Source organism: Vidua macroura, chromosome 3 (assembly GCF_024509145.1).
Source record: "Vidua macroura isolate BioBank_ID:100142 chromosome 3, ASM2450914v1, whole genome shotgun sequence".
Lineage (NCBI taxonomy): Eukaryota > Metazoa > Chordata > Aves > Passeriformes > Viduidae > Vidua > Vidua macroura.
The window spans coordinates 50682204-50701070 of NC_071573.1; the positions used below are offsets into that span (position 1 = coordinate 50682204).

The 18867-nt window shown below is 37.6% G+C and overlaps 1 protein-coding gene across 3 annotated transcripts in view; it reads left to right on the forward strand.

Annotated features, from left to right (window-relative positions):
• PDE7B (phosphodiesterase 7B) overlaps nt 1-18867 on the forward strand; it is a 168893-nt gene that overhangs the window by 53553 nt on the left and 96473 nt on the right. For all 3 annotated transcript variants that reach the window (XM_053973205.1, XM_053973207.1, XM_053973206.1), the window contains one exon: nt 898-958. In XM_053973205.1, coding sequence (XP_053829180.1) covers nt 898-958 — 61 coding nt within the window. The remainder of the gene's footprint in view (nt 1-897; nt 959-18867) is intronic.

An 18867-nucleotide genomic window follows, 5' to 3' on the forward strand; every position in this document is an offset into this window, starting at 1 on the left:
TGAAACTGCTGCTGTGTTTCATCTTCTTTGATGCTCTGAGGTTTTTTACTTACCTGATTTGTAGGTTTTAATATTTGCTGCAATGTCACCTTTATTAATGAAAAGAAAGCAAAACAAACCCCCAGTTCTAATAACTTCACCATAGATGCTGAAAAGGAGAAAGTACATAAGAGAGAGAAAGAAAGAGGAAGGGAAATGGACAGCTCTCAGTTATTTTTTCAAACTTTACTCACTCTGCTTTTATTCCCATTTGGTCATGGATACCAAAACTGTAAGTACGTAGATAAGGAAGTATAAACCACTTTTACCTAGAAAATAAGAGGCTATCCTTAAGCCTCTCTCATGAGCTTTGAGTGTAGTGATACAAAACTGAATCTTTTATGTAGCACCTGAAGAAGCCACCACTGAAGTTAGTGGGATCTGCCCACTGATTGTCTTTAATTGAAGCTGGATCAGACCCATTAGCCGCACCAATTATGTTTCTCCTGGCAGCTAAACTGACTAGTCTGTCTGCATAAACTCAAAAATGATATCTTGTGTTTAAAAACAAAGTAACACTTCTGTATTCTCATTATAACTCTAATGATGTTCCTTGACTGGAAATATACAGGGAGATAATCATCCTCAATAACAGGGGCAGACATCAGTCTTAGCTTAAGACAGATCCAAAGGCAGTAAGACATTGCCTAGAGTTTTCCTCAGTAAACGCCCTGGAGTACAGTGTTGCAACAACCATTTTTTTCTCAAACTTTGGCTACTTGCAAAGGCTTTCATTTTGACATTTTTACAATGTGTCTTGAACATCTCTGGTTCCAAAACATAAAGAGAGGTATCAGAGGATGAGGACAGGGGTACTATCACAGAGACTTTAATGAAATATATCTTTTTTTTTCCCAGAGGTGCGGAGAAATCTCATTTGATAGTCCTGACCAGAATGCCAAATGTGTTCGCATGCTAGGTAAGGGTAAGAATCTCTTCCATTTTTTATTCAATTGTATGGATATGAAAATATGCTTAATTGGGAATTTCTTCTTAAAAGTACATGACAATGATCATGATGATCCAGAATGGCATTTACATAGCTCATCCACATGTAGTCCTCATGAATATATTCTTTGCAATTAACTTTCAATTATTGAAATAAAGTACACATATTCCAGTACTGTCCATGTGTGTAGATGAAAATATAGCAGTACCAGCACTGTAATTGGAAGCTCTGATGAGCTGAAGTCCAGAACTCATATTCAAAAGCTGAAAATCTGTACTTCTAAAGACAGTATTAATTCCACAGGCATGTATAAAATGTCTCTAAAGCAGACTTTCAGCTGCATCAGTCAGGGAAATTTCAGTCAATGTGATTTTACATATTTGCACTGGTGTAGCTTTGTAGAAATTCATATTAAGTAGAAGTGCCTATTCTTTAGAAACAATGCAAAAATATTCTGCTATTCACTAATTTCTGTGACCAATTTCATTGTGGTTGTTTCGCCTACAATGCTAGTATTGAAACATTAATAGCATGGCTAATATCACAGTGAAAGGCAGGGAGTAAGTGTTTAAAAACCTAAGAGATAATGTTTACTCAGAAAAAAAATGAAATCACAGAACACAGAACACAGAACACTTCCAGGATTAAGCCTTAAATTCTGACCTGCCAGGGAAGAGATAAACATATGCTGTAAATTAGAGCATTGCACCTAATAACATGAAGACTGAAATAGCCACAATTTTTAAAACTGCAACTGGCAATGTCTAGGAACTTTATTCCCATCTGGGTGCATAACTGTGCTCTGTAATAACAGATTATGTGGTTTATTGTTTAGATTCATTAAATCCTATTGTCACAACACACTATAATTGCTGCAGAGGAAATCTGTCATGCTTGTAGTGCACAGATCCCAACAGATGAACTGACACAATGGGCCATAATGATCTGTTACATCAATGATCCATGGTTAGAAGTCCTTAATGGAACAAGCTGACAAAAAAGGATACACTTGTGATCCTTTATCATGCCAATTATAATCTACAGTGTAAATACAATTGAGTTCCTAATACTCTAATTCTAAGGAAGTTATATCCATGCAAATTTTATTATGCATTAGGGGGAAGAATGGGGGGTGGGAGAGAGGAGAACAAAAAAAAAAAAAAAAAAAACCAAAACAAAACAAAAAACCAAAAAAACTCCTTCTACACAACTTGGTTCATCATTTCATTTGGCATTTTTAGAACAAGTGAATCCAAAATTGGGAGCTTGACATCCCTCTTAGTGCAAAAAATTCTTTAGGAGAAGTGAGAAGAACAAGATCTTGTTTCCATTACATATGTTCTTATCTATGTCTTGTAGTATATACATGTACAAGAATGAGAGCATATGCTGTGCTGTGTAAGGAAAATGCTAGGAATGTAAAAATGACTCCAAGAGCACGTGCCAAAGCTGTAACTGATTCTCAGAGGTTACAGCTCCTGTTTTAATTTTCCTGTATGTATTTTGCTTGCTATTGTTATTTTTCAGTGCTGCTAACAAATTAAGGACGTAACATCGTATATAACATAGAATTTTTCATTTCACCCCAAGGTATTCCAAAGTACAAACACAGCAGAAACTATGGTTTTTCTGAGAGTGACTGCTGCAGACAAGCTCCATTGTCTCAATTTATCACAGAAATCTCTGTGGTTCTGGTAGCGCTGTGAAGCCAGAGGGTGTTCTTTCTGGACACCTTTCCTTTCATACTGAACTTTTAGGGAAGAGCAGAAACCAGAAACTGCACAGCCAGAAAGGCCTAAGACTTTGTGTTGAACGTGCCATGCAGTGCCCAATCTCATATTTTACAAGGAAATTTAATTTCTAAGAGAATTGTAAGACAGTTTGCCACTGATCAATGCAAAGCTGACATTATTAATGTCTGTGGGTGTAGCCAGTGAACAAGCACAGCGTGCCTTCAGAGAGGGACATCTTTCTTGGCTTCTCTGTCTTTGAAATATGCTGAAACTGTCATACTGTCATTTAATGTAAAAGTGACACAGTGCTGACAAAAATCTAAAGGCAAGTCCCAGCAACTGCAAGAAGATAATTACCCTAGTAAGAGAAGAAACACAAGAGCCTGGAGTACTGTCTGTATTTCTTCAGGGATCTTTGATGCAATGTGAGTTTGCGGGCCCCACGTCAGGCAACTCCCTGAGGGCTCCCCAGGCAGGGGGAAACCCTCTTGAAGCAGTTCTTTGTTAGGAAAAGCAGATGCACAGGGCTTTTTTTGGTCTTCAGGTTCTTGTATTATTGTTATCTTATCAAGACTTCAGCACACTGTCTGCACTCAGACCTTACATCTGTGAAAACAGCACAAAATGGCTAACAAGGCCTTGTTACAAGGCCTTTTAAGTCTAATCAAAAATTAAACTGCCCAATTAAGAAGTGACACCTAGATTATTTCTCTTTCCAACCCAATAACTGACCCCTAAAAACCCGCAATGGGGATTTTTCTGCCCAATTACAAGATACGACCCAAACCCAAGAGGAAGAATGAAGAAGAAAGAAGAAAGGAACTCGAGACAACACCCTGTATGCTCTATCTTGTACTCATCTACAATATGCTAAAAACCCTAGAACCTAAATTTCTCACCCATGTGACATACTAAGCTACTCTCTACAAGCCCTACAATCTATTTCACACTTTTGTGGTCTCTCTTGTGCAGGGATATCTCTTTTGTGCAGGGATATTTCCCCTGCCCTGGGTTCCCACAATGCAAGATCAGTCCATATTTGAAACTGTACATTATCGAGCTATGCTCTAAAATGGCAGTAGCTGGTTTTGTCAGAAAATATCTGTATGTGCTTTATACTACTGGTTCTGGGCTAGCTTCAAATTCAGTTTTTTAGAAGTAATGCCAGGCTTGCCACTGAGTCCACATTTCTTAGGTAACATGGATTATGTGTATGAAACCCTTTTTCTATAATGGCTGAGGAAGAGGGGTTTGCAGTAAAAATACTGTCTTCTACTGGAAAACAGTAAATAATAGATGAAAAAATGCCCAAATGTTTACAATGCCTAGAGTGAAGTTAGGTAACTTTTCACGGAACTGACTAGATATCACTCAACCTGAGATTAAGAGCATAGAATCGGCTTAATGCCTCATCTTTCAGTATCAGTGATGGATATTTATAATTCTAGTGTAAAAAATAACAAAATTAAATGGTCACTTAGCAGTGTTTCCTGAGGATATAAAAGATAATAGCTATGTGCTCTGACCAGAATATGCTTAGTGTTTGTGTAATTATCTGCACTGAAGTCATTACAGAAAATTATGTTCTCCCTCTTATTTTTTATATTGTGCTTGTCTCTTTACACTTTTATCTGTGTCATGATTTAATCCCAGCTGGCAACTAAGCAACATGCAGCCACTCACTCACTTTCCGCCCGCAGCAGGAGCTGAATCAGAAAAAAGTAAAAACTTGTGGGTTGAGACAGGAACAGCTGAATAATAGAAACAAAATAAAATATAATAATAACAATAATAACAGTGGTAATGAAAAAGAGAGAGAGGAATAAAACCCAAAAGAAACAAGTGATGCACAATACAACTGCTCACCACCTGCTGACCAATGTGATCGGCAGCTCCCAGCCAACACCCTCCCACATACACACAGAAACACAAGTTTATTTCCTGATCACGATGCTGTATGATATGGAATATCCCTTTGGCAAGTTCAGTGCACTGCTCACAGTCAGAGTATAGGAAACCAAAAAGTCCTTGACTTAGAGCAAGCTCTACTGAACAAAAACTATAACATCAGTGAGGTATCAACAAGAAAAAATTGAAAAAATTGTCTGATAGTGCTGAACAGTGTTTCAAAAAATGTTTGCTTTATGCTGCATTTTAGAAGTTAGAATCCTGGGCTCCTCATGCTCTTTACTATTAATGATTTTGACTTAAAACATTATAGCTAGCACAAAAATTGAGATTATAGAAATCTACTCACTATGTAGTTATCAGTCTAGAGATTTGTATTATGAAAGGCAGAAGGGAACTATCCCTCTCCCTCGAGCACCCACTGCTATTTTCTATGGCACAACCTGAGGTTTATTTTTCCCATATGCAGACAGACATATTCTGGGCTCAGACATGGCACAGTATCATATCATGCAGAGATAATTGGGTTAGTTTGCTGTGAGAATTGCTGGTTGGATGCCTAAGCTAATTAACTCTGCTGGGAAGGATTGTATACAAGTTTGTAAGAGTCCAAAGTTAAGGCAACTTAACCAGTTCTCACTTCCTTAACTAGCTCAGTCAACAAAGTTAACTCAGTAACCTCTACATGGCAGAGCACTGAGTTTTAAGAATCTGTCCAGGACAAAATAAATTCCCATAGCTGGCTCTAGGACTAGCAGAGAAGCAAAGAGGTCTGCCAACTATAAGAGAAACTTCAATTATATATATATATATATATATATATATATATATATATATATATATATATGCAATTTTGTTTATATAAATAATTACCTGTTTATACAGAATAGATATGGTCATTCTTATAAGCTGTATAGAAAATAGGCAGTTGAACCCATCACAACACATACAGAATTAAATTATCCCTTCTGTTTTAATCTGTTCAACCTGACTGATGATAGTGTAGTAAGGGGGGATGGATGATAAGTGCAAGTTATTTAGTTTGTTACTCCAGCAAGCAGTTTTTCACCACCAGATTTAGTCTTTATTCCTTAATGAAATGCTGGGCAGATTTTGAAGAGGTCACATCTCTTGTTGGCCAACTCTGCTGTCTGCAGAAATTCTTCCAGGGGAAATGTGAATGGCCCTCCTTAAGGAGCTGGTTAGTATGATTAAAACACAAGCCTTCCAGATGCCCCATGGCAAAAGGCTGAGGTGCTTTCTTTTCATTACTGTAAATTCCATGCAGACAGGAATGATGTGGCTGAGTTTCGTTTCCCATTTGGTGCAGACTTAATCCTTGCAAAAGCAGACAGATGAATCTTGCTTGGAACAAAAGTAGTTTCCTCACAAGTAGCTGTTTAAAATTAATTAAAAACAACAACAACAAAAAAAGCAATTATTAAAAAAAATTACATAGTGCCACCTTTTTTTTTAATTCTCCAGACTACTAGTCCATAACTTTGTTGCTTTGAGGCAACAAACCTTTTCATATTCTAGCACAGAGAGATGTCTAGCTCCTTCATCTCCCCAAAAAAAGGGTTTTTTTGCATACTTGCACCTCTTATGCTTGCACTAGCCTATGAAGAGTTATGGGTAAACAAATCGGCATTTAGCCATGAAATTACTTTAGTGGATCCAGCTTCAGTCTTGGTGGCTCTTTGCCCACAGCAGGAAACCACCACACATTTGAACAGAGTTGGCAGCCACAGCTTGAGAGAGAGAGACATTACTGGAATAACAACTGTGTTGAAAGCCAGGAGAGAGGGGTACTGGCAAGGCTCTGGCTGGCTGGTCCTTGCCTTATATAACCATTGAAGGCACCTTCACTTGTGGCAGAAAAAAAATCTATTATAACTTTGCAAAACTTAATCAGGTAAATAACCAAATAACTTAATGGGTAAAAAATACTGAAGAATAATTAAATGTGTCAACTTGCCCTGCAGCAAAGGGACAAAAAGAAATGAGGCATCTAGTCAAATGGTTCTGTACTGACGAAGAACCTCTGAGCCATTCCTGGAGCCCTCACTGACATCATTTGAAATGTGACCCTGTATCTCTTGCACATGCAAAACTTCTGCTGCAACTGATAGTCATGCATGAGCAATGCTGTTCTAAATAGCCAAATATATGGACTATTTATATCCCAGTCACTTGAAGACTTACACCTGCACTTGACCTTATGCAGACTTAGTATTCTAGCTGTGCAAATGAGATGCAAATAAATACATGAATAATTTTTGTAAAATTAAGCAACATATATCTATATTGGGAAAAGGCCTAAAATCTACAGTGACTAGGAAGAAATCCATGTTTGTTGCTACACTGCCCATCAGAATTACTCAGAAATTCATAGCTGTCAGAAGGGAGAGGCTTAGGATGTCTGCTACAAAAAGATAGGCTTCTATTCATGAGCAGCTTGCAACACGGGATGAAGAGAAGCAGGTTTTTTCCATTTATAAAGAAATAGATAGTGTGAATGCATACAGAAAGATAAACACCATGTCTCCTTTTGATATCCTGTTAATGTAGCTAAATTAAAATTTTAACATATAAGTCAATGCTTCAGGTTTTTCACTTATATTTCATATTCCAACTGCCACACTCTACCATCAATTTGTTCTGATGAGAATATTTATTATGATGAAAACAGGATTGTATAGACAGGACCTATGGAACTGTAGTTCTTCTACCCAATTGAGTAGAGATTTTCAAATAATTTCTAACACTTTTCCCTTTTTCTTCTAAAATAGCATTCCAGTATATTAACACAATTTAAAAATAAGATTTAACTCCTATCACAGCAACTATGCTTGTAACTGGATTTTAAAAAGTGGGTTCTCTGTGTCCTTACCACCACTGAAACAGAGGCTCATTGCTCCTTCATGTCAGTTAAGACCTCCTCCCTGAGTTGACTCTATCTTCCTGAAATGCATTTTCTAAATCTCACCTGTTTTTTTCCGAGAACTCTCGTGACTTGTTGGCCATAGTGGCACAGAGCAGGCTACAGACTTGGGGTATCACCCCATGCTTGATGTGGAAGGCCAAGATGCCAGGCTGCCACTCCAATGGGACTGTTGCTTGGAGACAGAAAGCGGCAAACCAGTGGGCATGAGGCCACAACAGCAACTTCTTTGTCAAAGACTTTATGGTGTACACATGCCATCAGCATGCCACTTCATCACCATGTTACGGTCTCAGGCTAAACAAGTAGGAACTCCTTGTCTTTACTATGATAAGATTTTTTCCTAAAACCACAAAGAATGTAAATATCATATCCAGCTTTTACTTTCATGACTATTTGATTACTTTGGGTAAGAAATGATAAAAAAAATTTTAAAATTCAATTCAAATCTGATGCCCTAAGAATATTTTAAAGAGCAGTTTTCTAATAACATCATATTATTCAAGTAATTTTTATCTAATTACTATTTTAGGTAATTATATAGGCTGGTAGTTGAGTGACAGTGACCACCTGTTTATCCTGTTCTGTCCTGTAAATCAGGTCAGACTGAAACTACTTCTCTTGCAGTATTCTACCTTTTAGAAGGGTGCTGAAGGAGACAAAAACTGGCCTTGTCCTTTTGAGCATAAGTATAAAACACTTTTCTAAATTTAATTTAGGGTTCTTGGTTTTCTATAGTATAAACATTAACTTGAATCATATATAGTTTTATCCTATGTCTGACCCTACTACAGGAAAGAGATGGGAGTGTCAGCGCACTTGTAGAGAATGCAGTAATGAGGACTTGGCAGCATCTTTATAAGGTATGCAGAGCAGGCTTTCTGGAGAAGAGAGTGTTAGTGTGTTGCCCATGTCTGCAAAAGCCATTCATTTGGACCAGGAGATCCAGCTGAGATTCAAAACTTCAAGAGATTATTAAAAAAACCCTCCAATCCCCCAACTAGAGATACCCCAAAGCCCTGACTCTATCAAAAAGATTTTTTGACTTGTCTGAGAATTTATGAAAAAGCTACAGGTTTCCAAGTCCTATCCAGAAGTTGCACTCAAAGCATGTCTACAAATACTTACAAATTCTACCAGACTGCATAACAAAGTGTCTCCCTTTTTGTCCAAAGCATGTTGCAAACAGAAGGGTTGCGTTCTGCTGCCCATTTATGTAATAACCTAGTGAGAGGTTAACCTTTTAATTCTGAACTTTCATCATCCTAAATTAGTTAAACCTCAGAGCACTCACTTTTTTCTTACCTATCAAAACAAAGGCAACCCAGGTTGGGATAAAACGCACTCTGTTCCATCTATTGACCCTGCACAAGGACAAATGCTGGCTATGACTGCAGGAGGATAAGAAATAGCCCCCCGCATCTGGGGGGGCACACACACATAAGACAAGAAGAATCTGGAATTTTGTTTCACAGACATTTTCTTTTTTTCTTTTTAACGAAGCGCTTTTTAGAAAAGCAGAGGAACAGTGGCTTGACTGATTTACTTAAGATGATCTCATATGTTGTTTCGTGGTATTTGTCACATGAGTTATTGCTGATCCCTTGTTGGAAAATAGATTTCAAGTGCCTATTCACTCTGCTCCCTCACAGTTTGATTTTTCCTCATGCCTAACCTCGTGCCCAAACATGGACTGCATTCACGTAGTTTCCCATCTTCTTTGTCCAAAGTATTATGAGTGGGTCGCGTTTTCACCGAAAGGAATTGCTGTACAGAAAATTGCTGTGACTAACCATACTGCTATAATAACGTTCTCTCAAAAGATGGGGAGGGGGAAAGGATCTCCAATTTGGGGACTAAATTGAAGAAGAAAACACTTATTCATAGTTTTACATCAGCCATCCCTTCTTGATAGTATACATATAATGAAATCTCCAGAGCTAAACTTTTCAAAATTAGATTTAAAAGGTTCAGATTTATAATTTGTCATTTGAGCTCATCTCCAGCAATTAATCTTTGCTTCTTTAATTATTACTTGGTGATACCTTGAAATTTCACTGTCTCTGCAATGTCCTACAGATTATTGTCCTACAGATTATTGTGTATCTACCCTTAGTAAGAGCGATTTATGTCTGAGAAAGCCATGGAATTCCTGTGCTTTCAAGCACTCACTTCCTGACTGTACATGCTCATGAACTTCTCAGGTTAAGAAGGCATTTTCCTGTATTCTTCTCTGCTCTGTATTCTAAGGTTGTCTCATATTCTGCAGCTAAACATTTTTGCTGTTCTGAAATGTTCATATTTTTCTCATTCTTACTGAGAACTGGCAGTGTAATACTTGTAGGATTTTTTTTTCACCTCTAGTATAAAAAAAGAAAGCTACCAAATCAAAACCCTGTTGTTCTTTTTCCTGGTTATTTGGGTAACTGGTTTCCCTTGATGGCTTTAGCTTCCTTTTCCTTTTAATTTTTTTAATATTAAAATATCATTTCTAATTATAATCTGTTGTCTTCTTGTACATCTCATATTTCTTAAAGCATTAAGTTGTTTTCTTAGATAATCTGTTGATCATCAAGCTACTTAAGCATGTATTTACATACTCTCACTGGAGCCAAAAAATGAGTAGATTGAAATAAGTTTGCATGCCAGGGTCAGTCACAGTGTCTAGCACTGTGCATACTCAAGCACTGATCTGATCCAAACACTTGAGGCTCTGGGCTTATAAAATCATGAAGTGTGACTGTGAATATTGGTAGTAAATGATGGAAATTCTATTTAGCAACAAGAAACGGAATTTCTGAATCGCAGCTGGCTATGCCAAGAAATTAATGTATTTCTTACAGATAAGTTCAGAGAGTTCTCCTACTCTAATTCCCTCACAGGGCATTCTTCTCACTCTGCAGAGGAAATAATGCTGAAGACAGCTGGGATCCAATTCATCTAGCAGAATGTCTATAAACATCTGTTAAAAAACTTCAATTTTAAAGTCTACAGCCATCATCTAATTGTAACAGCAAAGAACAAGAAAGAGGTGCTTCCTTCAGACTTAGGTGTCAAAAACTGGTCTGAGGAATCCTACTCTCCCCATTGACTCCTCAAGAAACTGAAATGTAGATGAGAGCAGTTGGAGGAGAATAATCTTACTCCTGGAGTACACTGTTTTTCATGGTGTTCAAAGCTCTCAGGTTTAAATTGGAGGGAATAATAGAAAAATAGGCTAATCAACCTCATCTGCAAGATAATTTTTTTTTAAACATAAAATCAAGTCTCAAGTTTTCAGGATATTTGTAGAAAAGTATTTGTGGAAAATTGTTTTTATAAACTGAATTCTTTTCCTCATTGCTTTTGTGAAGTCTTAATTTCTCTCTCTCTCTGACATAGCTGCAGGACCTTTTCTGACATCTGAGTAGCTTCTGAATTTGAGTTGAATAAAGTAAATTGAAAACATGACAAAGATTTTTTTTTAATGCTTAAGGGATCTAGCACACTGTCCCATGGGAAGAAAAATTGACTGTATGGTAAAATCTTTAGATATGAAGACTAAATTCTGCCATTAATGTATCAAATATGGTTTTGATTTTCATAACATTGTGAATATCAATCCACAGTAAAACTTTTATGGAGACTACTCTATAGCTTATTTTTGTAAAGAAAGTGTACACATTAGTGGTTTAGATCATTCAGCAGCGTGTCCTTGAGATCCTATCCCAACATCTGCAAATTCTGGTTTGCCTTATGAAGCAGTCCTGGAATAGACTAGACAACTTTCACATATAATAGAGCAAGCCTTGTGCTCTGGAAGCACTTCTAGTGCATTCTAGCTGCTCCTAGATGTCTAATCCATGGACATAGATTAGAAGTAGTCCAAACAAAATCTTTCAAAGCATACACAGTGCAGACCTGGGGGCCTCTGCTGCAGCTGTTTAACTTGGCCAATTTGCTCTTCTTGTGCTTCTGCTTCTCTGAACCTTGACAGAGAGTCAACACCCATTGGGATTTCAACACAACATGCTCTAATACGCAGACTTCGGTAGCCACAAATTACCTTCAGGGCCATTCAGCACAGTTAAGATTCAGCTGAGAATGTTTAGGATGTATATAATTCATAATTTATGATGGGTTGTAAGCGTGTGTTTATTGTTTGCCTACATCGAGTACACAATCCATCAATTAGTGCATGCAACCTATAACTTTACCAGGTATTTGTCTTACAGACTCATATGAAGAGAGGTTTATGGGGAATGGCAAATGTGATTTAGTCCAACGAGAAATTTGTCCTTTTTGAAGCATAAGGTAAAATGATTTTTACGTCTAGATCAGAATTTCACACTGAGCTTGTAGATTAATACAGAGCAAATTTAATTTAACACCTAATTCAAAGAAATTATTCAATTGCAGAGTTTTGTTTATTGACATACAATAATGAGATCCTTGCATTTTATTCATGCATATATAGAACAAATTATAATTGCGGTATCTTTTGGTTTTATAACAGAGTGCTAATGAAAGGACTCAGAAATACTGGGATCATACACTTTATTACTAGACTAGAAGAAAGCAAGGATTAGTGGACTAGAATTGATTTCTCCATCTGAAAACAGTGCAATAAACTGACAGCAGAAATGTGTATAATGTTCATATCAAGAAGCATATTATCCTGCAGACAGAAGAAGGGACAGTTACTTCCAGTGTCTTTCAGACAGTTAGATAACAATATGTAAAGACAGCCCATACATACATACATATATATGTATGTATATATATATATATATATATATATATATATATATATATATATGTATGTATGTATATATATATGTATGTATGTATTTATGTATGTATGTATATACATGTTTGTCCTATTATAGCTTTTGTTAATAAATAACATATGACAATATTCTTAAAAAGAAGCCTGTGCATTTCCACCCCACGAGCTATATTTCAGGTTTCTACAAAAGTAGGAAGACAAATTTATAGTTAAGATACATGATTGTTAAGTCCCAGAATGCTCCGGAACCTTGATGGCTGAGACAGGCATTTGTCAAGAGAAGGATCATTGTCTAAGAAAGAGACAGAAATTTTACTTTCCCCAGCTCTAACTGCCCTGTGAAAATTTTCTTATGGAACTTAATTTCTTTAACTAGTGGTATCCAAAGTTTTTATGTTTGCAAACTTGGTGCAGTATCTGCACTACAGAAAAAAAAACATTGTTAAACTGGTATTATTTGGCTTTGCTTCGTAAACCTCAAATAGAGTTGCCAAAACACTCAGCCAGTCTGAAAATATTCAATTAAAATCACCATGGAACTTCTCCTATGGAAGGAGTTGTGAAGATGTGAATTTAAGTTAAGGGGTAGCATAAATTATTTGAGTTCCTAGCTAGGAGCTCCATGATGTAACAACAATGGCAGTCACTGACAGAGTTCTGCTGGAAAGGGAAGATGAATGGCAGATACCTCATTGTAATTTCTTGTTATCAGCAGGGAGTGTAACAACGGACATTAATCCACTGGTTTATCACAGGTAATAATATGTCCAGGGAGCTACCAGATTAAAGGCACCAGTGCAATTGCTGCCATTGTACGTTTGTCCGGGAGGGCACTTGAGGCAAGTGCATGTCATAATACTTAAGGAGCCAGAAGAATCCAAATTTACATTACTTTAATTATTAACATATTTCATTTTTCTTAAAAAAAGGAATAGAAGCATCATAAATCATGATGTCAAATCTCATTTATTTTCTGCTGTTTGAGAGCAAGACTCAGGGCTTTTGAAGTCTGTGTATTATTTGTTTCATGGGGGAAAATGACATTATAATAGCCCTAAGAAGAGTTTACAGAGAAAATGCTGTTGGTTTTGGATATTTTTATTTTAATCCAAACCAGTTTTTCTGTGCCATGAAGGAATCTGTGTTTTGTTTAGGCAGAACCATCTTAGATACCACAGTTGCTTCAAATTGTGCAGCTCTTTGAGACAAAACAAAGTCTCTTGATAATTGATGACTAAATAAACAAAGAGGAAACTGGAGGCAGATGTTTGCTGGAAAGCTTTCTGAAATCCTAGAATGGTATGGGGGAGAGTTTGATTTTGATTTTAGTCAGAAGCACCACAATTCTCTCTTCACCCTGAACATTTCCTACTTGGCATTTTTTGTTCCTAATCTTTGTCAGGGAGGGTGTTGCTGATGTTTAATTTTAAGTGAATTTCCAGTAGTAGATCTAGAAAGGTTTTAGGCTGGCAGCTGTGCAGCCTCAAGCCCTCCCTCTGTAAAACAGTATAAATCCCTCTAACACTGTCCTACCAGAAATCATCTTCCTTGAAATGTAAAGATCATCTGCAGGAATTGCTAAGCTACTAGCACCTTTATCCGTCTGGTTTTTGTATTCTTGCTGAAGCTGCCTTGAGAGTAACAAGATGTGATGCAGAATCTCATACTATGGACATATTTAACTCCCTTGGTGGGAGCTACACCAGAAGTTTAGGTTCACATAGGCAGGGCCCATCATTCAGTTCCTTGTTTTTGCTGACACTATGTCTGCATCTTTTCCACTAAGAAACTTGCCTGCTTTGATAGCAAGTGTACACCTAAGCTGGCTGGAAGAAGAATTTATTCAGAAATGTTTGACAAAAATCATCTTCCTGAAATTAGATCTTATAATTACATTTCAGGTGAAAACTTGTGACCCAAATCCAATAGCTTTTAGTGAAATCCTTTGGCTGGTAGCAAGCTTTAGATTCAGAAAAGCTGATGTGGCGTTTAAAAGGCAGGGTTGTTAAAGGTCGGTGTGCTTCAGTCTTTTATGTGGGAGATGCATCACTGCGTGTCTCACTGAGTTACTCCAGCATAAGACTGGAGTCCCTGGTGACAGCTCACAGTGGGTTCAGCTTGCTTGAGTAACCTCAGTCACAGAAGAAAATGAGATAAAGAGACAGACAAGATAAGGTTCACCTGAGGAATTCCTACAGCACCTGTGAATCCAGAATTTACAGATGAAAACTGAAATTTCATTTGTGGAAGAAAATGAGCACTAAACCACTCTGACAAATAGGAAAATTTCCCTGTGGAATTCAGGAATTTTTTTGATAAAAATAACTTTTGCCAACATTTCAGTTTCTGCCACATTTCCTAATTGAGTTCACTTAGAGCTAACAAGTAAGATCTCTAGTGAGCCAGCTTTGTGGTAGTAAACTTATCTGACAAAAAGGAAGATGAGTTGGATTAACACAGTGGTATGGGGGACGTAAGGGGAGAGATGGAGCTACTCTAGTGCCTGTGTCAGCTGTAGATCAGTGTTGTTTGTGAGTGTTCTGCTCATGGAGGAGCTATCTGCTTGAAAAGATATGAAATTCTGCTCCTAATGCCCTTTGCCCACTGATCCTGTGGCATCTCTTTTGTAAGAGCAGTTGTTATGGTACTGTAAAACAGGACTTCTTCAGTTTTAAAATAATTAAGTCAGGAGTTTTATCCTCTTTAATTGTTGGTGCAATATATAGCAACACATTGCTCTAAATTGGATTTAATTTGGCAAAGGATGAGAATGAAGGGGGGTTTTAGTCATCTTCCCTATGTTTCAAGTTGGCCAATGCAACACCTGCTCCCACGTTCCAAGCTGTTTTCTCCCATGAGCGCTGGTGCACAAACACTTGCCAGTTACCCTTTGACTATCACAAAAACAAACAAACAAAGAAGCTGTTTTCAATCAAGTTTCTGAAGCCAGACCACCAGAATGAATGTATCTTTTTTGGTAAAACAGCTCTTCATCTATATTTTCCTTGTCATTATAAAGCTGCCCTAAAGTGCTGGCTGGTGTGTAATGCAAGACTTTGTGGCAAGTTATTTGTAATTTTTCTGAGGCAAACCATCACAGCAATTTGAATCTGAGTCTGCCTCAGAAGTGCAAATGTTGATTCAAATGGGCAACTCAAATATTTATCCACGAAAGAAAGCAGCAACACTGGAACAGGAAAACTGCAGGTTCTGTCTTTTAAAGTTATTAAGTATTGAAAGAGTCACTCCTGTCCCAGAGGGACTTTGAAAGCATCTGTATATAGCTTATCAGCCAGTTAGAAAAAGAATATGAACAAACTCATTGCAAACAGTCCCTGTTCACTTGAGGACTCTCAGTCATTTCATTGGCTCACAAGCACCTGACCAACTTTTTAACCATAAAGAGATACTGTAAAGCTACTTTAAATCTAGAATTTAAAAATTCTTAAATAAAAAAGGCTGACTTTAAAAGCCAAAAATAAATTAAATTTTAAAATTACAGCTTAATCTGCTCCAGTTCAAATCACACTACTGAAGAAGCACTCCTAAACTGTGGTCTCTGGACTAGATGTTCCCCATGGAAATAATGTAATAAAGCCCAAGAAGACCGTGAAGTTCAGACAAGACTTCCATTCTCACTCATCCTAGGTGTATATCATAACCATTACACTACAAATCCATTTCACTCTTGCACACACATACACAACTAACCTTGAATTCTTTATTGCATAGACAGGCTGCTCCTGCTCAGTACACCTAATGCTGCAGGCAAGGTGTTCTGCTAGGAGCTACAAGTTGTGGAAGAAGCCTTCCGCCAGCAGACAGTGAAATTTAACCTGCTCTCCCAAGTTATGGATAACCCTTACAAATGCTAAACTGATATATAAATTCCATGTTCAGATTTATTTTTATATAAAGAAAAGGCATCTCTTTTCTTCTTGCTCCTATTCCATAGTGGTCACTGCTAGAGCTTGTGATGAGCTGTACCTGGCAGGTACTGAGAACACCAACAGGAGTGAACCCAAGGGAACTCCAGAAATTTTTTTTTTTTCTGGAGAAAAAAAAAAAAAAAAAAGAAATCTGGATGCAAATAAGATGGAAACATGAAAGCAGCAGTGGCTTCTGAGCTCTATCTCAATCTGAGGTTATTTTGAGTACGGCCTCACTCAAATGTTTCAGAAACCAACTGGGTTTTAAAGTTAGAAAGCAAGAAAGCAAAGCAAGAAATTTGCACCAGGCAGAGTGTTGAAGCATTTTCAATGTCAAACAAAAGTGAAATCGGAGTTTTCAGGGTCTTGTCCTTGGATATGAGCGCAAAATCCTATTTGAAATTCCAAAATCGCAGTCAAGAACATTTTTTTGATCTAGTCCGTAACATCTTGATGACCTATGCTATGTTTTCACAATCACTAAGAAACACAGACTGACAGATCTTATCTGCATAGCATGTACATGCTGTACACGTATAGCAGCTTTAGGCTGCTTCTAATCATCAACAGTCTTAAATTATTAAAAAAAGTTTTATTAGCTATGAGTCAAAAGCTTTTTTTTTTTTTTCTGGCAAAGGGCTGAGAAGATAATTTTTCTTCAGGAGAGTAGATGTTTCTAAAGCATTAACCCAAAATTCAAACAAGACATATATAATAAGTGCAAATCACAGGTTAATTAGAGCATTATAAAGCTAAATTGATAAATAAATAATATATATCAAATGGCCATTGCTATTAATGAATATCCCAAACAATTCTGTAATGAAGTTCATGCCTTTGTTTTCCAATTTATAGTGACTCTTCTTATTCTAAGACAGTACAACATGTTACTGTACAAACTACATCACCTTCTAATCTATCCTTAGGAAGAATTTTATTGGTAACACTTGTTTTTCTAATAATGCTTTTCAGTCTTTGTTGCTTGTGGGATCTAAGGCTAGTCAGAAATTGAATGCTTCTCTCTTTGTGGAGCGATTGTGGAGTGATCCCTGTACATAAAAGCCTTTTTTTCCACAGTGTAAGATATTTCTATCCTTTTAATTTGCAACCACTGGCCTAACAAGAACCTGGAGTAAAATAAGTGCAGTGCAGAAATATGACTTGAATATTTCCAATATGTACTTGCTGCTTTGTCTCTCACAGAAGAGACTTCCCCTGGATTCCCCAGCTATGTTACCACACACTACAACGGAGGAAGTGCAATGAATGCAGTTGGCTTATTCCCCCCAGGAGTACCCTCTGGCAGAGTATGTCAAAGCACTCTCAGCCATCAGTCTGTCAGGTCTGCTTGGATGTTTTGGAAGACAGCGTGGTCTGAATGGGAATGTAACAATAGCAGGCTGATTTTTCAGCAGCCAGCACTGATAACTCTGATAAACAGTCTTCTTGAGGTAAGAAGTGACGCATATCAGAGGTTCCTGCCTTAGATGCCAAGGTTATTCGTCATGTAATTGGATATTGTTGGAAAAAAACATAATTAACCTAGACTTAAAGGCATAAGGCCATCTAGTTGATAATAAGTGGTCAAAGATAATCGTTTGCTGCTGAACCCACTTTGATCTTTCCTTCTCATTTACTTTTAAGAGATGTGACCTAACCAGGTGTTAAACAAAGCTACACTTACTGGCTTCATGATTATTGTTAAATTACAGACCTGATGCTCTTGGCATTTCATTTTATGGTGAGGTAAAAACTCAAGACTCTCCCGATTCAGAAGTCTACGAAGTTATCAGTTGACAAAAGCAAGGAACACATTCATCTCCCCGCGTCTGTGGGCGTCTAGTTCTAGCTCCAGCCAGCAGAGAGCAGCTGTAGTGAATACCTTCCATCACCATCAAGTTCTCTGTACAGGTTGGCTTATTTTGTCCTACAAGGCAGCAAAAATTCCAACTGATGTACTTGTGGGGTTCATTGTTAATTGTGCCTGAATTTTCCACTTTCAGCTCACCCTGGGCTGTCATGAGACCTAGGCGGTCTAGTACTTTTGTCCTCACCAAACTCTCAACCATGCTTCTGCTCTACTGCTGCTCAACCATCCATCCCGCTCTAAAAATTGTGTTAGTGCTGAGTCCCAGCAGTCCCAGTGGTTCCCCTGGAATTGTAGTGGAAGTTTTTATCACACCACCCATTGACTGGCAGGAGGTGGGTGGTTTGCCACCCCAGTGTACTGAGGCTATTTGTATGTGGTGGGCTATCTGCTGCTTCCAGGAAGTCAAGGACTATCGCGTCACAACATGTTTTAGCTCCTGCCCCCAGGGAAGCAAACACGTTGGAGCTCGCAAGGTTGTAACAAACAAAGTAATTCCTCTAGCTCAGGGCAGCTGCAGATCCCAACAGCCTTCTCCTTTTCATCTCCTACCACCAGAAAATTGATATACCTCTTCTCCTTCAATACTTTCCTCAATTATGTGACAGGAAGTCAGATTCCCTACCATGGTCTCTCTCTTTCATATGCTAAAACCCACTTTTGTACGTCTCTTTATAAACATCCTCAAACCACCCACATAAGCATTACAAAAGCCTCATCATGTACAAAT